Raw genomic sequence first — 21986 nt, 5'->3', positions numbered from 1 at the left:
ATTTCCTTGTACAAATGTCGATACCAATTCAAAAAAAAAAAAAAAAGGGAGCGCACGCATCATTTCCAACTGTTTTTGGTAGTTTACTTCAATACGCAATTGCCCCCCGTAGCTATTGGAAGATTGGACTGGTCCCTGTTTTTTTTTCTCCTCCTTCTTTATTATTAATAAATAAATAAGGAGCATTACAGTAACCAATACAAATACAAGAACAACTAGAGCTGCAAGCAGCTTTAAAGCGCCTTCAAAGCTCTGGTAATGTTGGGGTACCGGCAAGTTGGGATGCTCACACATCGGAATTGAATAATCGAAATTATCACGTGGATCAAGTAACAGCAGCTTTTGTAGTCAAGGTGAGTCCAAACTTTAAAGTAAATTCAAAATGTCAGACTCCCGCTGAGGTTTAGCAGCGGTTCGCTGCTCGGGCCCTAATAATTATAATAATCCCTACAAAAACAATAGGGACCTCGCAGCAGTTTGCTGCTCGGGCCCTAATAATAATAATAATCCCTACAAAACCAAAAGGGACCTCGCAGCGATTTGCTGCTTGGGCCCTAAAAACTATAACGGGGGCAGGGCGGTGGGGGATAGTAATAGTAACTAGAGAATGCAATTTCTGTAGAAATTGCGTGTGAAGGTGAAGGAATCTGAAAAGAAACTGCGGAATGCATTGGAATGAAGTTGAATAAAGCGGAATAGTTGGATGATACTGAATAATGTTGAATGATACCAAATGAACCCCCCGTGAGCCGTCCCCTTATCATGGTGGAGGGGTTTGCGCGCCCCAATGATCCTAGGAGCTACGTTGTCTGGGGCTTTATGCCCCTGGTAGGGTCACCCATGGCAAACAGGTCCTAGGTGAGGGACCAGACTAAGCACGGCTCAAAATGACCCTTTATGAAGAATAAAATTAATGGACCACGTTTTCCCTCGCCCGGACGCGGGTCACCGGGCCCCCCTTCTGGAGCCAGGCCTGGAGGTGGGGCTCGATGGCGAGCGCCTGGTGGCCGGGCCTGCACCCATGGGGCCCGGCCGGGCTCAGCCCGAAAAGGACACGTGGGTCCCCCTTCCCATGGGCTCACCACTGGTGGGAGGGGTCATAGGGGTCGGGTGCCGTGTGAGCTGGGCAGCGGCAGAAGACAGGGACCTTGGCGGTCCGATCCCCGGCAACAAAAACTAGCTCTTTGGACATGGAATGTCACCTCTCTGGCAGGGAAGGAGCCTGAGCTGGTGTGTGAGGCTGAGAGGTTCCGATTAGATATAGTCGGGCTCACCTCCACGCACAGCTTGGGTTCTGGTCCCAGTCCTCTCGAGAGGGGTTGGACACTCTTCCACTCTGGAGTTGCCCAGGGTGAGAGGCGCCGAGCAGGTGTGGGCATACTTATTGCCTCCCGGCTTGACGCCTGTACATTGGGGTTTACCTCAGTGGACGAGAGGGTAGCCTCCCTCCGCCTGAGGGTAGGGGAACGGGTCTTGACTGTTGTTTGTGCTTATGCACCAAACGGCAGCGCAGAATACCCACCCTTTTTGGAGTCCTTGGAGGGTGTGCTGGAGGGCGCTCCACCTGGGGACTCCATCGTTCTGCTGGGGGACTTCAATGCTCACGTGGGCAATGACAGTGAGACCTGGAGAGGTGTGACTGGGAGGAACGGCCCTCCCCCCCGATCTGAACCCGAGCGGTGTTCGGTTACTGGATTTCTGTGCTCATCACGGATTGTCCATAACGAACACCATGTTCAAACATAAGGGTGTCCATATGTGCACTTGGCACCAGGATACCCTAGGCCGCAGTTCGATGATCGACTTTGTAGTCGTATCATCGGACTTGTGGCCGCATGTTTTGGACACTCGGGTGAAGAGAGGGGCGGAGCTGTCAACTGATCACCATCTGGTGGTGAGTTGGCTCCGATGGTGGGGGAAGATGCCGGTCCGACCTGGCAGACCCAAACGTATTGTGAGGGTTTGCTGGGAACGTCTGGCAGAATCCCCTGTCAGAAGGAGTTTCAACTCCCACCTCCGGCAGAACTTTTCCCACGTCCCGGGGGAGGCGGGGGACATCGAGTCCGAGTGGACCATGTTTCGTGCCTCCATTGTTGAGGCGGCCGATCGGAGCTGTGGCTGCAAGGTGGTCGGTGCCTGTCGTGGCGGCAATCCCCGAACCCGCTGGTGGACACCAGCGGTAAGGGATGCTGTCCAGCTGAAGGAGTCCTATCGGGCCTTTTTGGCCTGCGGGACCCCGGAAGCAGCTGACGGGTACCGGCTGGCCAAGCGGAATGCAGCTCTGGCGGTTGCTGAGGCAAAAACCCGGGTGTGGGAGGAGTTCGGGGAGGCCATGGAAAATGACTTCCGGATGGCTTCGAGGAAATTCTGGTCCACCATCCGACGTCTCAGGAGGGGGAAGCAGTGCACCATTAACAGTGTTTATAGTGGAGATGGGGTGCTGCTGACCTCAACTCGGGACGTTGTGGGTCGGTGGGGAGAATACTTCGAAGACCTCCTCAATTCCACCGACACGCCTTCCACTGAGGAAGCAGAGCCTGGAGACTCTGAGGTGGGCTCTCCTATCTCTGGGGTTGAAGTAACCGAGGTAGTCAAAAAGCTCCTCGGTGGCAAAGCCCCGGGGGTGGATGAGATCCGCCCGGAGTTCATAAAGGCTCTGGATGTTGAGGAGCTGTCATGGTTGACACGTCTCTACAACATTGCGTGGACATCGGGACAGTGCCTCTGGATTGGCAGACCGGGGTGGTGGTCCCCCTTTTTAAGAAGGGGGACCGGAGGGTGTGCTCCAATTACAGAGGGATCACACTCCTCAGCCTCCCCGGCAAGGTCTATTCAGGGGTGCTGGAGAGGAGGGTCCGTCCGAAGGTTGAATACCGGATTCAGGAGGAGCAATGTGGTTTTCGTCCTGGCCGTGGAACAGTGGACCAGCTCTACACCCTCAGCAGGGTTCTCGAGGGTGCATGGGAGTTCGCCCAACCAGTCTACATGTGTTTTGTGGACGTGGAGAAGGCGTTTGACCGTGTCCCTCGGGGAGTTCTGTGGGGGGTGCTTCGGGAGTACGGGGTACCGAGCCCCCTGATAAGGGCTGTCCAGTCCCTGTACCACCGTGCGTTTTGTTTTTTTATCTGGATGTAGAATATGATAGCGCCAAGTCTTACTTTTCATTAGAACTCATGATTGTTGAAGCATTGCACAATAGCAGACTTTTCTCCTACGTATGTGAACATGGTTGCAATGGGATCACCCTAATGGCACACTGTTGGTTCTCCTGGATTATTATTATAGTATTACAGTATCATTGTCAAATTTGAAATGGAATTGGAGGAGCCTTTGAGCTGTAATCTTGTTGTGTTATTTAGTCCATCACACTAATACAAAGTTTTCCAGGCAGATCTTTGGAAAAGAAAAAATAGGCGGAAATACAATCCTCCTTCTTTTATGTATTCAAACTTCCATAATTCAGTGCCAGTAGTACTTACAAGGATCATGACAGTTGAGGAGAAAAAATCAAAGTGTTATCTTCAAAAAGAGACCAAAACTATGCTGATACTCAAAATGGTTCAAGTACAGTTTCAATTTTACTTTGGGTATACCTTCTTAGGCGTTCAGGTAAACATACCAGGAGAATTGCAACGGATGAATAGTTGCATTTTTGTTTTGATTTTAGATGTGAAAAGTTGAATGTGCCAATGGAAATCAATGGAGAATAGTTGCATTTTTGTTTTTTTTTTAAATGTGAATGAGTTGAATGCGTGGAAAGTAGGAATTTTGGTGGTGTTGAAAAGCTGAATGTGAGTTGAATGAGTTGAATGACTTGAATTTGTGGGAATTGGGAAGGTGTAAATGTGAAAAATTAAATGTTCCAATGGAAATGTATGGTCAATAGTGGAATTTTTGTGGGGTTTTTAAGTGTGAATGAGTTGAATGTGTGGGAAGTAGGAGTTTTGGTGGTGTTGAAAAGCTGAATGTGAGCTGAATGAGTTGAATGCCTTGAATTTGTGGAAATTGAAATGGTGTAAATGCTAAAAGTTAAATCTGCCAATGGGAATGAACGGTGAATAGTGGAATTTTTGTGGGGTTTTTTTTAAGTGTGAATGAGTTGAATTTGTGGTAAGTAGGAATTTTGGGGGTGTTGAAAAGCTGAATGTGAGTTGAATGACTTGAATATGTGGTAATTGGGAAGGTGTAAATGTAAAGTTGAATGTTCCAATGGAAATGATTGGTTAATAGTGGAATTATTGTGGGTTTTTTCAATTGGTTAATAGTGGAATTATTGTGGGTTTTTTCAGGGCGAATGAGTTGAAAATGTGGGAAGTAGGAATTTTTGGAGTGTTGAAAAGTTGAATGTGAGCTGAATGAGTTGAATGACTTGAATTTGTGGAAATTGAAATGGTGTAAATGTCATGTCATGTCATCTTCCAAACCGCTTATCCTATACAGGGTCGCGGGGAGTTGCTGGAGCCTATCCCAGCCGTCAATGGGCGAAGGCAGACTACACCCCGAACTGGTCGCCAGCCAGTCGCAGGGCACATAATTGCGAAAAGTTTAATCGGTCAATGGGAATGAATGGTGAATATTTGAATTTTTGTGGGTTTTTTAAGTGTGAATGAGTTGAATTTTGGGGAAATAGGAATTGTGGGTGTTTTGAATAGCTTTACCAATGTGAGTTGAATGAGATGAATCTTGTGAATTTTAAATTGGAATGGTGGAGATGGGAACTGTTGAATATGCTATTGGAAATGAATGGGTTTTTTTGGAGTGAAAAACGGGGAATTTTGGAGAAACTGTAAATTTTTTGAATGAAGAAAAAGGACCCCGTGATGCCGTGAATTTTTGGACTACATTAAAGTATAAAATGGTGAGAATCGGTTGAAAAATGTGGAAATAGAAGCACGCCAAAAAATGTGAGGAATAAAATATAATAACTAGAGAATGCAATTCCTGGATAAATTGGTGTGAAGGCGAGGAAAGCTGAAAAGAAACAGCGGAATGCGTTGGAATGAAGTTGAATAAAGTGGAATAAGGAATAAAATATAATAACTAGAGAATGCAATTCCTGGATAAATTGGTGTGAAGGCGAGGAAAGCTGAAAAGAAACAGCGGAATGCGTTGGAATGAAGTTGAATAAAGTGGAATAAAGTTGAATGATACTGAATAAAGTTGAATGATACTGAATAAAGTTGAATAAAGTGGGATGAAGTTGAATGAACTTTTTGAAAAATTGTGGAATGTTATGGAATTTCGGGAAATGTATACAACACTGCCTGCACACAACTCAGTGTGTGTCCCACAAGACCATCAAGGACCTAACTGGAAGTCTGTAAAACTGAAATGTTGAATGTGGAAGTGGGACTGAATGGCGAATGTAATGGTTTTTTTAAGTTTGAATAAGTTGAATTTTTGGGAAGTATGAATTGCAGGCATGTTGAAAAGCTGAACCAATGTGAGTTGAATGAAGTGGAATGAAGTTGAACGAAGATGAATGAAGTTGAATTAAGTGGAATGAAGTTAGATAATACTGAATGAAGTGGAATGTAGTTGAATGAAGTTGAATGATCTCGATTGATGTACAATGGCCTGGACTGAGGACATAAAAAACAGAAGGGGAACAAGAAAAAAAGGAACTAAGGCACTACTCAACTTCCGGGTCACTTCCAGGTCATTTGGGTCACTTCTGGGTCACTTCCAGGTCATTCTGGTAACTTCTAGTTCATTTCCGGGTCGTTTGGGTAACTTGCGGTTCTCCGGTTCATTTCTGGGTCATTTGGGTCGCATCCGGTTCATTTCCAGGTCACTTGGGTCACTTTTGTTCCATTTCCGGGTCATTTGGGTCACTTCCGGTCCATTTCCAGCTCATTTGGGTCACTTCCGGCCCATTTCAGAGGCATTTGGGTCACTTCCGGTTCATTTCCAGGTCATTTAGGTCACTTCCGGTTCATTTCTGGGTCATTTGGGTCACTTCCGGTCCATTTCCGGGTCATTTGGGTCACTTGCTGTTGATTTTTATTCCTCCCCCAAGATTGCCGCATTGGGGAGACCTCGGGGTGAGTATCCCCAGTCTAGCTAATGTCCCTGTCCAAGATGGCCGCCGCACTGGGGAGACCTCGGGTGAGTATCCCCAGTCGAGCTAATGCCCCTTCCCAAGATGGCCGCCACACTGGGAAGACCTCGGGGTGAGTATCCCCAGTCTAGCTAATGTCCCTGCCCAAGATGGCCGCCGCACTGGGGAGACCTCGGGATGAGTATCCCCAGTCTAGCTAATGTCCCTGCACGATGGCCGCCGCACTGGGGAGACCAAGGGGCAATAACACTGGTCCACTGGAAATTAATGGTGAATACTTGAATTTTTGTGTGTTTTTTAAGTGTGAATGAGTTGAATGTGTGGAAAGTAGGAATTTGGGGGGTGTTAAAAAGCTGAATGTGAGTTGAATGACTTGAATTTGTGGAAATTGGGAAGGTGTAAATGTGAAAAATTGAACATTGCATTGAAAATGAACGGTGAATAATTGAATTTTTGTGGGTTTTTTAAGGGTGAATAAGTTGAATGTGTGGGAAGTAGGAATTTTGGGGGTGTTGAAAAGCTGAATTTGAGCTCAATGAGTTGAATGACTTGAATTTGTGGAAACTGGAATGATGTAAATGCGAAAAGTTAAATCTGCCAATGGAAATGAATGGCGAATAGTGAATTTTTGTGTGTTTTTTTTAGTGTGAATGAGTTGAACGTGTGGAAAGTAGGAATTTTGGGGGTGTTGAAAAGCAGAATGTAAGATGAATGAGTTGAATGACTTGAATTTGTGGAAATCGGGAAGGTGTTAATTTGAAAAGTTGAATGTTCCAATGGTAATGAATGGTTAATAGTGGAACTTTTGTGGGGGGTTTTAAGGGAGAATAAGTTTTAAGTGTGGGAAGTAGGAATTTTGGTGGTGTTGCAATATTGAATGTGAGCTGAATGAGTTGAATGACTCGAATTTGTGGAAATTGGAATGCTGTAAATGTGAAAAGTTGAATGTGCCAATGGAAATGAATGGTGAATAGTTGAATTGTTGTGTTTTTTTTAAGGGTGAATGAATTGTAAGTGTGGGAAGTAGGGATTTTGGGGGTGTTGAAAAGCTTGACCAATATGAGTTGAATGAGATGAATGCTGTGAATTTCAAATTGGAATCATTTAAATGTGAATTGTTGAATGGCAATGGGAATGAATGGTGGAATTTTGTGGTTTTTTTACGGGTTATTAAGTTGAATTTTTGGGAAATGGGAATTGTGGGTGTGTTGAATAGCTTTACCAATGTGAGTTGAATGAGTTGAATCATGTGAATTTGAAATTGGAATGGTGGAAACGGGAAATGTTGAAGATGCCATTGGAAATGAATGGGTTTTTGGCAATTTTTGGAATATATTGAAGTTGGAACGGCGAGAATCGGTTGAAAAATGTGGAAATAGAAAAATGCCAAAAAGGTGCGAGGAATAAAATAGAAGTATAAATAAAGCTGAATGGTGTAGAATAACATTTGTGTGAAGGCCTTTGCCTTCACACAATAATAATAATAAAGTTGAAGTTGTACAATAACATATGTGTGAAGGCCTTTTTACAATAATAAAAACAACAACAACAACAACAATAGATAGAAAAGGTTATGCTACAACATGCTAGGGGCATAAAAAATGATAGAAACACTTTTAAATTGTTTCAAATCTCCATTGTTTTCAGAGCCTTTTGTTTGTTAAAATATTTAATAGAATGAAAGTACAGTCTAAATTTGTAATGAAAGGCAGTAAAGCATGGCTTTCTTCCACAGAATTTACAAAAATGTATATGATAATTTGACATTACTTTTTCCATCTTCACCTTGCGGCAGCCAGTCAGCATCAAGGAGTACAACGTCATACACAGAGTCCTATACACTTGGTGGGTCTTGTACCAGGATGATAGCAAGGAACTTTTACGGCTCCATTCCATGCTCCCAACCGCTCACCAGATACACAATAATGGGGCTGACAGCGCGCTGCACCCAGCTAAGCAAATTTTCGAAAAAGGCTTCAGGAGCCGCATGAAACTGGCCAAAGAGGCGCATGCAGCTCCTGAGCCACGGGTTGGCCAGGCCTGTATTAGCCAATGACTCCATTGGAGGTCTTTCAGTAGAGAGACAGCAGGTGCTAGTCTTGCACTGATGCATTTACTGTAGGTTTGTCCGCCATTCACCCATTAAACGTTTTTTTTTCATTCTGACTTTTTCTTAAAAACGAAAAACATCACTTTTTGTAAAAATACTACTTTATTTCTAGTTTGTCTCATTAGAATGTACAGTGACATTTGTTCGACAGCATTAATTCATCCCTTTCCTGAGACCAGACCCGGGTCTGGATTTATGGCTCTTTATTTTCCTCAAGAGGATAGACGCAAAGCAGGAATACTACTGTCCTAATGTAAAGCATATCAATTAAATGTGCAATTTAGACATTTGAAAGGTCTTACCTTATCTTTGCCATATCGCCTCAGCAGTTCATATGGCCACTGTCTTACAATATTGACCTTCTGGGTATCTCTCAGAAGCAGGGTCTTTTGTCCAACCTGTAGCCAGTATGATCCCTGCAGTCCACAACGCATTGCTGCGTCTGTCCTTTGCACCACCACGCAGAACTCTGAGGCTGGAAACATGGGACAAAAGCTGTGTACAGAAAAAGTGTTTGGCAGTACATAAATTTATTGTCATACTAGTCTTATTAATATTGTGTATACCAGACTGCAATCTTTATAAACACAAGTTACCCAAAGACTATTGTACGAGGGTCATTCAATAAATAAGGGGGATTTTTCAGTCCAAGAACTAATACAGATAGAAGCTAACTTTTTTTCCTGTTTTACTTCTTTTTCACATTTAATTTCTTTTGCAGATTAAAAACAAAACTTTGGGAGTTTTGGCGATTGACAAAGATGGCCGACCAAGAAGCAGGCTGCAGGATTCAACAGTGGTTAGTTATAATGTTTTTGGTTGCTGAAGGGTGTAAACCAGTTGAAATTCATAAGAGAATGTCAACTGTGTATGGTGCCACATGTTTCAGCCAAAAAATGTCTACAAGTGGGCTAAATTATTTAAAGAAGGATGGGGCAGTGTTGGATGAAGATAGTGGCTAAGGCTAAGACATCAGTCCAAAGATTTTAACGCTGAGGGAATACGGAAGCTTGTGCACAGATGAGAAAAGTGTGCGACAGTGCTGGGAGACTACATAGAACATTTTGAAAAAAAAGGAAACTTCTATCTGTATGTGAAGTCTTTCGACCCAAAAAAAAGAATCACCTTATTTATTGAATGACCCTCATATGTTGTCCCCTAACATCCTATTGGGGACATAGCGTTGAAATAAAAGATTTCATTTAAATCAATGTTGCAATGACGAGGGGGGGGGGGGGTAATTGGTGGGACAAATTAAAAGCCATACAGTAATTGTTACCGTCATTTATTGTTGTATATATCTGATTTTCCTCCATATGAAGCTGATTAGTATGTGAGCCAGCGTTCTGAGGAGAGAGAAGCATCACCAGTTAACATAACTTAAAACGTTTTGGTTTACAAAGGAAGCTGAGTACGAAAAAGAAAAGCATTGCCAGAAATCAAACACAATATAAATTATGATCTAACCTGAAATGTTCTTTGACAAAGTTTCTCGACCCAGTCCACACAGTCATCTTTTTGTGTAGCAAACACCATTGTTCTCTCCTGTGACTCCACACAAAAAGCTGACATGTTTTCCTGAAACCAGATAGCATTTTTAATCAGCTATTGCCATTTATAGTTCAGTATGTGGAAATGCTGCATAATAAATACAGACACCATGGGACAAGCTTCAGCATTTGGTGGGAGTCTCAGGACACTTATAAGCTCAGAGAGTCTGACCACTTTGACCTTGCTTTCTTGAGGCTGGTGGTGTTTCTTCAACCCTGCCACATGATCTCTTCTTCCACCTCCACCTGCAGATATGACCAAAACAAGGATTTCACACCAGTGTCGATTCTCACAAAGTGGCCTCTCCTCAAGACTCTAGGCCTCGTTTTTTGCAGGGAGTGTTCTCCTTTTGAAAAGGAAACAACTCGCCCCAAACAAATGACTCTCCTGGAAAAAATAAGATGTAGTGTCACTAGATTGTGACTCTAGCTACACTGTAACAAATTTGCAAAAGAATATTACTTTACATTTAAAACTGTACAACACTCTTAATCACTCAGGGAAAATAACATTCAGTGCTTGGTGAACAGGACCAAACTATAATTTAATCGTATACAAATGTATTGGTCCGCTGATACTGTAGTGGTACACACGTCTGAGTTGTGTGCGGGCAGCGTGGGATCGATTCCCGCTCAGTGACAGTGTCTGTGTGCCCTGCGACTAGCTGGCGACCAGTTCGGGGTGTAGTCTGCCTTCGCCCATTGACGGCTGGGATAGGCTCCAGCAACTCCCCGCGACCCTATATAGGATAAGCGGTTTGGAAGATGACATGACAAATGTATTGTTTTTTAAGTGGTGTAAGCAGGCACCATCATCCATACACTTGTCCAGACATTATGTCACATGGGGATTCCTGGGAGTGAGTATCCCCTGTCTAACTAATGTCCCTGTCCAAGATGGCCGCAAAACTGGAGAGACCTCGGGGTGAGTATCCCCAGTCTAGCTAATTTCCCTGTCCAAGATGGCCGCCGCACTTTAGAGACCTCGGGGTGAGTATCCCCAGTCTAAAAATTGTCTCTGTCCGAGATGGCCGCCGCACTGGGGAGACCTCGGGGTGAGTATCTCCAGTCTAGTAATGTCCATGTCCAAGATGGCCGCAACACTGGGGAGACCTCGGGGTGAGTATCCCCAGCCCATCAAATGTCCCTGTCCAAGATGGCCGCCGCATTGGGGGGACCTCGGGGTGGGTATCCCCTGTCTAACTATTGTCCCTGCCCAAGATGGTTGCCGCGCTGGGGACACCAGTCGGTGTGTATCCCATGTCTAGCTAAAGTCCCTGCCCAAGATAGAAGCCGCACTGGGGAGACCTCGGGGTGAGTATCCCCAGTCTAGCTAATGTCCCTGCCGTAGATGGCCGCCGCACTGTGGAGACCTCGGGGTGAGGATCTCCAGTCTAGCTGATGTCCATGTCAAAGATGGCCGCAACATTGGGGAGACCTCGGGGTGAGTATCCCCAATCCAGCTAATGTCCCTGTCCAAGATGGCCGCAGCACTGGGGAGACCTCAGGGTGAGTATCTCCAGTCTAGCTAATGTCCATGTCCAAGATGGCCGCAACACTGGGGAGACCTCGGGGTGAGTATCCCCAGTCCAGCTATTGGCGGTGTCCAAGATAGCCGCTGCACTGGGGAGACCTCGGAGTGAGTATCCCCAATCAAGCTAATCTCCCTGTCGAAGATGGCTGCCGCACTGGGGAGACCTCAGGGTGAGTATCTCCAGTCTAGCTAATGTCCCTGTCCAAGATGGCCGCCGCACAGGGGGGACCTCGGGGTGACTATCCCCGGTCTAGCTATTGTCCCTGCCCGAGATGACTGTCGCACTGGGGAGACCTCAGGGTGAGTATCCCCAGTCCTGCTAATGTCCTTGTCCAAGATGGACGCCGCACTGGGGAGACCTCGGGGTGAGTATCTCCAGTCTAGCTAATGTCCTTCTCCGAGATGGCTGCCGCACTGTGGAGATCTCGGGGTTTGTATCCCCAGTCTAGCGAATATCCCTGCCCAAGAAGGCCGCCGCACTGGGAAGATCTCAGGGTGACTTTCCACAGTCTAGCTAGTGTCCCTGTCCAAGATGGCCACAACACTGGGGAGACCTCGGGGTTAGTATCCCGAGTCCAGCTAATGTCGCTGTCAGAGATGGCCGCTGAACTGGGGAGACCTCGGAATGAGTATCCCCAGTCTAGCTAATGTACCTGTCCAAGTAGCCGCAAAACTGGGGAGACCTCGGAATGAGTATTCCCAGTCTAGCTAATGTACCTGTCCAAGTAGCCGCAAAACTGGGGAGACCTCAGGGTGAGTATACCCAGTCTCGCTAATGTCCTTGTACGAGATGGCCGCCACACTGGTGAGAACTCGGGAAGAATATCCCCAGTCTTGCTAATGTCCTTGTCAGGGATGGCCGCCGTACTAGGGAGACCTCGGGGTGAGTATCTCCAGTCTAGCTATTGTCCCTGCCCAAGATGACCGTCGCACTGGGGAGACCTCAGGGCGAGTATCCCCAGTCCAGCTAATGTCCCTTTCCAAGATGGTCGCCGCACTGGGGAGACCTCGGAGTGAGTATCTCCAGTCTAGCTAATGTCCATGTCCAAGATGGCCGCAACACTGGGGAGACCTCGGGGTGAGTATACCCAGTCCAGGTAATGTACCTGTCCAAGATTGCCGCCGCACAGGGGGGACCTCGGGGTGGATATCTCCAGTCTAGCTAATGTCCATGTCCGAGATGGCCGCAACACTGGGGAGACCTCGGGGTGAGTATCCCCAGTCCAGCTAATGTTCCTTTCCAAGATGGTCGCTGCACTGGGGAGACCTTGGAGTGAGTATCCCCAATCTAGCTAATGTCCCTGTCCAAGATTGCCGCAACACTGGGGAGACCTCGGGGTGAGTATCCCCAGTCCAGCTAATGTCCCTGTCCAAGATGGCCGCCGCATAGGGGGGACCTCGGGGTAACTATCCCCAGTCTAGCTATTGTCCCTGCCCTAGATGGCCGCCGCACTGTGGAGATCTCGGGGTTTGTATCCCCAGTCTAGCTAATATCCCTGCCAAGGAAGGCCGCCGCACTGGGAAGATCTCAGGGTGACTTTCCACAGTTTAGCTAGTGTCCCTGTCCAAGATGGCCACAACACTGGGGAAACCTCGGGGTGAGTATCCCCAGTCCAGCTAATGTCCCTTTCCAAGACGGCCGCTGCACTGGGGAGACCTCGGAGTGAGTATCCCCAGTCTAGCTAATGTCCCTGTCCAAGTAGCCGCTGCACTAGGGAGACCTCAGGGTGTGTATCCCCAGTCTTGCTAATGTCCTTGTCCGAGATGGCCGCCACACTGAGGAGACCTCGGGGTGAGTATTTCCAGTCCTGCTAATGTCCTTGTCCAAGATGGACGCCGCACTGGGGAGACCTCGGGGTGAGTATCTCCAGTCTAGCTAATGTCCTTCTCCGAGATGGCCACCGCACTGGGGAGACCTCGGGGTGAGTATCCCCAATCTAGCTAATATCCCTGTCCAAGATGGCCGCCGCACTGGGGAGACCTCGGGGTGAGTATCTCCAGTCTAGCTAACGTCCATGTCCAAGATGGCCGCAACACTGGGGAGACCTCGGGGTGAGTATCCCCAGTCCAGGTAATGTACCTGTCCAAGATTGCCGCCGCGCAGGGGGGACCTCGGGGTTGATATCTCCAGTCTAGCTAATGTCCATGTCCGAGATGGCTGCAACACTGGGGAGACCTCGGGGTGAGTATCCCCAGTCCAGCTAATGTCCCTTTCCAAGATGGTCGCCGCACTGGGGAGACCTTGGAGTGAGTATCCCCAGTCTTAATAATGTCCTTGTCAGGGATGGCCGCCGCACTGGGGAGACCTCGGGGTGGATATCTCCAGTCAAGCTAATGTCCCTTTCCAAGATGGTCGCCGCACTGGGGAGACCTTGGAGTGAGTATCCCCAATCTAGCTAATGTCCCTGTCCAAGATTGCCGCAACACTGGGGGGACCTCGGGGTGAGTATCCCCAGTCCAGCTAATGTCCCTGTCCAAGATGGCCGCCGCATAGGGAGGACCTCGGGGTAACTATCCCCAGTCTAGCTATTGTCCCTGCCCTAGATGGCCGCCGCACTGTGGAGATCTCGTGGTTTGAATCCCCAGTCTAGCTAATATCCCTGCCTGAGAAGGCCGCCGCACTGGGAAGATCTCAGGGTGACTTTCCACAGTCTAGCTAGTGTCCCTGTCCAAGATGGCCACAACACTGGGGAAACCTCGGGGTGAGTATCCCCAGTCCAGCTAATGTCCCTTTCCAAGACGGCCGCTGCACTGGGGAGACCTCGGAGTGAGTATACCCAGTCTAGCTAATGTCCCTGTCCAAGTAGCCGCTGCACTGGGGAGACCTCAGGGTGTGTATCCCTAGTCTTGCTAATGTCCTTGTCCGAGATGGCCGCCACACTGGGGAGACCTCGGGGTCAGTATTTCCAGTCCTGCTAATGTCCTTGTCCAAGATGGACGCCGCACTGGGGAGACGTCGCGGTGAGTATCTCCAGTCTAGCTAATGTCCTTCTCCGAGATGGCCACCGCACCGGGGAGACCTCGGGGTGAGTATTTCCAGTCCTGCTAATGTCCTTGTCCAAGATGGATGCCGCACTGGGGGGACCTCGGGGTGAGTATCTCCAGTCTAGCTAATGTCCTTCTCCGAGATGGCCACCGCACTGGGGAGACCTCGGGGTGAGTATTTCCAGTCTAGCTAATGTCCCTTTCCAAGATGGTCGCCCTACCGGGGAGACCTCGGAGTGAGTATCCCCAATCTAGCTAATATCCCTGTCCAAGATGGCCGCCGCACTGGGGAGACCTCGGGGTGAGTATCTCCAGTCTAGCTAACGTCCATGTCCAAGATGGCCGCAACACTGGGGAGACCTCGGGGTGAGTATCCCGAGTCCAGCTAATGTACCTGTCCAAGATGGCCACCGCATAGGGGGGACTTCGGGGTGACTATCCCAAGTCTAGCTATTGTCCCTGCCCTAGATGGCCGCCGCACTGTGGAGATCTCGGGGTTTGTATCCCCAGTCTAGATAATATCCCTGCCCAAGAAGGCCTCCGCACTGGGAAGATCTCAGGGTGACTTTCCACAGTCTAGCTAGTGTCCCTGTCCAAGATGGCCACAACACTGGGGAGACCTCGGGGTTAGTATCCCGAGTCCAGCTAATGTCCCTGTCCAAGATGGCCGCTGAACTGGGGAGATCTCGGAGTGAGTATCCCCAGTCTAGCTAATGTACCTTTCCAAGTAGCCGCAAAACTGGGGAGACCTCGGGGTGAGTATCCCCGGTCTAACTATCGTCCCTGCCCAAGATGGCCGCCGCACTGGGGAGAGTATCCCCAGTTTCGCTAATGTCCTTGTCCGAGATGGCCGCCACACTGGTGAGACCTCGGGGAGAGTATCCCCAGTCTTACTAATGTCCTTGTCAGGGATGGCCGCTGAACTGGGAAGACCTCGGGGTGAGTATCTCCAGTCTAGCTAATGTCCATGTCCAAGATGGCCGCAACACCGGGGAGACCTCGGGGTGAGTATACCCAGTCTAGCAAATGTCCCTTTCCAAGATGGTCGCTGCACTGGGGAGACCTCGGAGTTATTATTCCCAATCTAGCTAATGTCCCTGTCCAAGATGGCCGCCGCACTGAGGAGACCTCGGGGTGAGTATCTCCAGTCTAGCTAATGTCTCTGTCCAAGATGGCCACCGCATAGGGGGGAGCTCGGGGTGCCTATCCCCAGTCTCCCTATTGTCCCTGCCCAAGGTGACCGTCACACTGGAGAGACCTCAGGGTGAGTATCCCCAGTCTTGCAAATGTCCTTGTCAGAGATGGCCGCCGCACTGGGGAGACCCCGGGGTGAGTATCTCCAGTCTAGCTAATGTCCATGTCCAAGATGGCCGCAACACTGGGGAGAACCCAGGCTGAGTAACCCCAGTCTAGCTAATGTCCCTTCCAAAGATGGCCGCCGCACTAGGGAGACCCCGGGGTGAGTATCCCCAGTCCAGCTAATTTCCCTTTCCAAGATGGTCGCCGCACTGGGGTGACCTCGGAGTGAGTATCCCCAATCTAGCTAATGTCCCTGTCCAAGATGGCCGCCGCACTGGGGAGACCTCGGGTTGAATATCTCCAGTCTAGTTAATGTCCATGTCCAAGATGGCCGCAACACTGGGGAGACCTCGGGGTGAGTTTCCCCAGTCCAGCTAATGTCCCTGTCCAAGATAGCCGCCGCATAGGGGGGACCTCGGGGTAACTATCCCCAGTCTAGCTTTTGTCCCTGCCCTAGATTGCCGCCGCACTCTGGAGATCTCGGGGTTTGTATCCCCAGTCTAGCTAATATCATTGCCCAAGAAGGCCGTCGCACTGGGAATATCTCATTGTGACTTTCCACAGTCTAGCTAATTTTCCTGTCCAAGATGGCCACAACACTGGGGAGACCTCGGGGTGTGTTTCCCCAGTCCAGCTAATGTACCTGTCCAAAATGGCCGCCTCACAGGGGGGACCTCGGGGTAACTATCCACAGTCTAGCTATTGTCCCTGCCCTAGATGACCGCCGCACTGTGGAGACCTCGGGGTTTGTATCCCCAGTCTAGCTAATATCCCTGCCCATGAAGGACGTCGCACTGGGAAGATCTCATTGTGACTTTCCACAGTCTAGCTAATGTCCCTGTCCAAGATGGCCAAAACACTGGGGAGACCTCGGGGTGAGTATCCCCAGTCCAGCTCATGTCCCTGTCCAAGATGGCCGCTGCACTGGGGAGACCTCAGGGTGTGTATCCCCAGTCTTGCTAATGTCCTTGTCCGAGATGGCCGCCACACTGGGGAGACCTCGGGGTCAGTATTTCCAGTCCTGCTAATGTCCTTGTCCAAGATGGACGCCGCACTGGGGAGACGTCGGGGTGAGTATCTCCAGTCTAGCTAATGTCCTTCTCCGAGATGGCCACCGCACCGGGGAGACCTCGGGGTGAGTATTTCCAGTCCTGCTAATGTCCTTGTCCAAGATGGATGCCGCACTGGGGGGACCTCGGGGTGAGTATCTCCAGTCTAGCTAATGTCCTTCTCCGAGATGGCCACCGCACTGGGGAGACCTCGGGGTGAGTATTTCCAGTCTAGCTAATGTCCCTTTCCAAGATGGTCGCCCTACCGGGGAGACCTCGGAGTGAGTATCCCCAATCTAGCTAATATCCCTGTCCAAGATGGCCGCCGCACTGGGGAGACCTCGGGGTGAGTATCTCCAGTCTAGCTAACGTCCATGTCCAAGATGGCCGCAACACTGGGGAGACCTCGGGGTGAGTATCCCGAGTCCAGCTAATGTACCTGTCCAAGATGGCCACCGCATAGGGGGGACTTCGGGGTGACTATCCCAAGTCTAGCTATTGTCCCTGCCCTAGATGGCCGCCGCACTGTGGAGATCTCGGGGTTTGTATCCCCAGTCTAGATAATATCCCTGCCCAAGAAGGCCTCCGCACTGGGAAGATCTCAGGGTGACTTTCCACAGTCTAGCTAGTGTCCCTGTCCAAGATGGCCACAACACTGGGGAGACCTCGGGGTTAGTATCCCGAGTCCAGCTAATGTCCCTGTCCAAGATGGCCGCTGAACTGGGGAGATCTCGGAGTGAGTATCCCCAGTCTAGCTAATGTACCTTTCCAAGTAGCCGCAAAACTGGGGAGACCTCGGGGTGAGTATCCCCGGTCTAACTATCGTCCCTGCCCAAGATGGCCGCCGCACTGGGGAGAGTATCCCCAGTTTCGCTAATGTCCTTGTCCGAGATGGCCGCCACACTGGTGAGACCTCGGGGAGAGTATCCCCAGTCTTACTAATGTCCTTGTCAGGGATGGCCGCTGAACTGGGAAGACCTCGGGGTGAGTATCTCCAGTCTAGCTAATGTCCATGTCCAAGATGGCCGCAACACCGGGGAGACCTCGGGGTGAGTATACCCAGTCCAGGTAATATACCTGTCCAAGATTGCCGCCGCACAGGGGGGACCTCGGGGTGCCTATCCCCAGTCTCGCTATTTTCCCTGCCCAAGATGACCGTCGCACTGGGGAGACCTCAGGGTGAGTATCCCCAGTCATGCTAATGTCCTTGTCCGATATGGCCGCCACACTGGGGAGACCTCGGGGTGAGTATCCCCAGTCCAGCTAATGTACCTGTCCGAGATGGCCGCCGCACAGGGGGGACCTCAGAGTGCCTATCCCCAATCTCGCTATTGTCCCTGCCCAAGATGACCGTCACACTGGGGAGACCTCAGGGTGAGTATCCCCAGTCTTTCTAATGTCCTTGTAAGGGATGGCCGCCGCACTGGGGAGACCTCGGGTGAGTATCTCCAGTCTAGCTAATGTCCTTGTCCAAGATGGCCGCAACACTGGGGAGACCTCGGGGTGAGTATCCCCAGTCCAGCAAATGTCCCTTTCCAAGACGGTCGCTGCACTGGGGAGACCTAGGAGTCAGTATCCCCAATCTAGCTAATGTCCCTGTCCAAGATGACCGTCGCACTGGGGAGACCTCAGGGTGAGTATCCCCAGTCATGCTAATGTCCTTGTCCGATATGGCCGCCACACTGGGGAGACCTCGGGGTGAGTATCCCCAGTCCAGCTAATGTACCTGTCCGAGATGGCCGCCGCACAGGGGGGACCTCAGAGTGCCTATCCCCAATCTCGCTATTGTCCCTGCCCAAGATGACCGTCACACTGGGGAGACCTCAGGGTGAGTATCCCCAGTCTTTCTAATGTCCTTGTAAGGGATGGCCGCCGCACTGAGGAGACCTCAGGGTGAGTATCTCCAGTCTAGCTAATGTCCATGTCCAAGATGGGCGCAACACTGGGGAGACCTCGGGTTGAGTATGCCCAGTCCAGCTAATGTCTCTGTCCAAGATGGCCACCGCATAGGGGGGAGCTCGGGGTGCCTTTCCTCAGTCTCGCTATTGTCCCTGCCCAAGGTGACCGTCGCACTGGGGAGACCTCAGGGTGAGTATCCCCAGTCCTGTTAATGTCCTTGTCCAAGATGGCTGCCGCACTGGGGAGACCCTGGGGTGAGTATCTCCAGTCTAGCTAATGTCCATGTCCAAGATGGCCGCAACACTGGGGAGAACCCAGGCTGAGTAACCCCAGTCTAGCTAAAGTCCCTTCCAAAGATGGCCGCCGCACTAGGAAGACCTCGGGGTGAGTATCCCCAGTCCAGCTAATGTCCCTTTCCAAGATGATGGCCGCACTGGGGTGACCTCGGAGTGAGTATCCCCAATCTAGCTAATGTCCCTGTCCAAGATGGCCGCCGCACTGGGGAGACCTCGGGTTGAATATCTCCAGTCTAGTAATTGTCCATGTCCAAGATGGCCGCAACACTGGGGAGACCTCGGGGTGAGTATCCCCAGTCCAGCTAATGTCCCTTTCCAAGATGATGGCCGCACTGGGGTGACCTCGGAGTGAGTATCCCCAATCTAGCTAATGTCCCTGTCCAAGATGGCCGCCGCACTGGGGAGACCTCGGGTTGAATATCTCCAGTCTAGTTAATGTCCATGTCCAAGATGGCCGCAACACTGGGGAGACCTCGGGGTGAGTATCCCCAGTCCAGCTAATGTCCCTGTCCAAGATGGCCGCCGCATAAGGGGGACCTCGGGGTAACTATCCCCAGTCTAGCTTTTGGCCCTGCCCTAGATTGCCGCCGCATTGTGGAGATCTCGGGGTTTGTATCCCCAGTCTAGCTAATATCACTGCCCAAGAAGGCCGTCGCACTGGGAAGATCTCATTGTGACTTTCCACAGTCTAGCTAATGTCCCTGTTCAAGATGGCTACAACACTGGGGAGACCTCGGGGTGAGTATCCCCAGTCCAACTAATGTCCCTGTCCAAGATTGCCGCAAAACTGGGGAGACCTCAGGGTGAGTATCCCCAGTCCAGCTAATGTACCTTTCCAAAATGGCCGCCTCACAGGAGGGACCTCGGGGTAACTTTCCCCAGTCTAGCTATTGTCCCTGCCCTAGATGACCGCCGCACTGTGGAGACCTCGGGGTTTGTGTCCCCAGTCTAGCTAATATCCCTGCCCAAGAAGGCCGTCGCACTGGGAAGATCTCAGGGTGGGTATCCCAGTCCTGTTAATGTCCTTGTCCAAGATGGACGCCGCACTGGGGAGACCTCAGGGTGAGTATCTCCAGTCTAGCTAATGTCCTTCTCCGAGAAGTCCACCGCACTGGGGAGACCTCGGGGTGAGTATTTCCAGTTCTGCTTATGTCCTTGTCCAAGATGGACGCTGCACTGGGGAGACCTCGGGGTGAGTATCTCCAGTCTAGCTAATGTCCTTCTCCGAGATGGCCACCTCACTGGGGAGACCTCGGGGTGAGTATTTCCAGTCTAGCTAATGTCCCTTTCCAAGATGGTCGCTGCACTGGGGAGACCTCGGAGTGAGTATCCCCAATCTTGCTAATATCCCTGTCCAAGATGGCCGCCGCACTGGGGAGACCTCGGGGTGAGTATCTCCAATCTAGCTAACGTCCATGTCGAAGATGGCCGCAACACTGGGGAGACCTCCGGGTGAGTATCCCCAGTCCAGCTAATGTCCCTGTCCAAGATGGCCGCCGCATAGGGGGGACCTCGGGGTGACTATCCCCAGTCTAGCAAATGTCCCTTTCCAAGACGGTCGCTGCACTGGGGAGACCTAGGAGTCAGTATCCCCAATCTAGCTAATATCACTGCCCAAGAAGGCTGTCGCACTGGGAAGATCTCATTGTGACTTTCCACAGTCTAGCTAATGTCCCTGTTCAAGATGGCCACAACACTGGGGAGACCTCGGGGTGAGTATCCCCAGTCCAACTAATGTCCCTGTCCAAGATTGCCGCAAAACTGTGGAGACCTCAGGGTGAGTATCCCCAGTCCAGCTAATGTACCTGTCCAAAATGGCCGCCTTACAGGAGGGACCTCTGGGTAACTTTCCCCAGTCTAGCTATTGTCCCTGCCCTAGATGACCGCCGCACTGTGGAGACCTCGGGGAGAGTATCCCCAGTCTTGCTAATGTCCTTGTCAGGGATGGCCGCCGTACTGGGGAGACCTCGGGGTGAGTATCTCCAGTCCAGCTAATGTACCTGTCCAAAATGGCCACCGCACAGGGGGGACCTCGGGGTGCCTATCCCCAGTCTTGCTATTGTCCCAGCCCAAGATGACCGTCGCACAGGAGAGACCTCAGGGTGCGTATCCCCAGTCCAGCTAATGTCCCTTTCCAAGATGGTCGCCGCACTGGGGAGACCTCGGAGTGAGTATCTCCAGTCTAGCTAATGTCCATATCCAAGATGGCCGCAACACCGGGGAGACCTCGGGTTGAGTATACCCAGTCCAGGTAATGTACCTGTCCAAGATTGCCGCCGCACAGGGGGGACCTCGGGGTGCCTATCCCCAGTCTCGCTATTTTCCCTGCCCAAGATGACCGTCGCACTTGGGAGACCTCAGGGTGAGTATCCCCAGTCTTGCTAATGTCCTTGTCAGGGATGGCCGCCGCACTGGGGAGACCTCGGGGTGGATATCTCCAGTCTAGCTAATGTCCATGTCCGAGATGGCCGCAACACTGGGGAGACCTCGGGGTGAGTATCCCTAGTCCAGCTATTGTCCCTTTCCAAGATGGTCGCCGCACTGGGGAGACCTTGGAGTGAGTATTCCCAATCTAGCTAATGTCCCTGTCCAAGATGGCCGCAACACCGGGGAGACCTCGGGTTGAGTATACCCAGTCCAGCTAATGTCCCTGTCAAAGATGGCCGCCGCATAGGGGGGACCTCGGGGTAACTATCCCCAGTCTTGCTATTGTCCCTGCCCAAGATGGCAGCCGCACTGTGGAGATCTCGGGGTTTGTATCCCCAGTCTAGCTAATATCCCTGCCCAAGAAGGCCGCCGCACTGGGAAGATCTCAGGGTGACTTTCCACAGTCTAGCTAGTGTCCCTGTCCAAGATGGCCACAACACTGGGGAAACCTCGGGGTGAGTATCCCCAGTCTAGCTAATGTCCCTGTCCAAGTAGCCGCTGCACTGGGGAGACCTCGGGGTGAGTATCCCCAGTCTAGCAAATGTCCCTTTCCAAGATGGTCGCTGCACTGGGGAGACCTCGGAGTTATTATTCCCAATCTAGCTAATGTCCCTGTCCAAGATGGCCGCCGCACTGAGGAGACCTCGGGGTGAGTATCTCCAGTCTAGCTAATGTCTCTGTCCAAGATGGCCACCGCATAGGGGGGAGCTCGGGGTGCCTATCCCCAGTCTCCCTATTGTCCCTGCCCAAGGTGACCGTCACACTGGAGAGACCTC

General features: G+C 50.7%; 2 protein-coding genes across 5 annotated transcripts in view; one reads left to right on the top strand and one right to left on the bottom strand.

The window, feature by feature from the left end:
- LOC147145439 (uncharacterized) overlaps positions 1 to 21986 on the top strand; it is a 78659-nt gene that overhangs the window by 20781 nt on the left and 35892 nt on the right. The gene's annotated exons all lie outside the window — the stretch shown is intronic.
- LOC147145440 (docking protein 2-like) overlaps positions 1 to 21986 on the bottom strand; it is a 42812-nt gene that overhangs the window by 3765 nt on the left and 17061 nt on the right. Inside the window, exons 3-6 of one of the 2 annotated variants that reach the window (XM_086032532.1) lie at positions 9903 to 9967; positions 9639 to 9749; positions 9451 to 9517; positions 8474 to 8646 (exon numbers count right to left, since the gene is read on the bottom strand). In XM_086032532.1, coding sequence (XP_085888658.1) covers positions 8474 to 8646; positions 9451 to 9517; positions 9639 to 9749; positions 9903 to 9967 — 416 coding nt within the window. Of the gene's footprint in view, positions 1 to 8473; positions 8647 to 9450; positions 9518 to 9638; positions 9750 to 9830; positions 9968 to 21986 lie in introns of both variants that reach the window. The other variant, XM_086032531.1, reaches the window with a different exon arrangement.

This window comes from Filicampus tigris, chromosome 6 (genome assembly GCF_054856515.1).
Source record: "Filicampus tigris isolate MCC_2025a chromosome 6, RoL_Ftig_1.0, whole genome shotgun sequence".
Lineage (NCBI taxonomy): Eukaryota > Metazoa > Chordata > Actinopteri > Syngnathiformes > Syngnathidae > Filicampus > Filicampus tigris.
The sequence above is the reverse complement of the archived record's forward strand: the minus strand, read 5'-3'. Positions and strand labels throughout refer to the sequence as shown.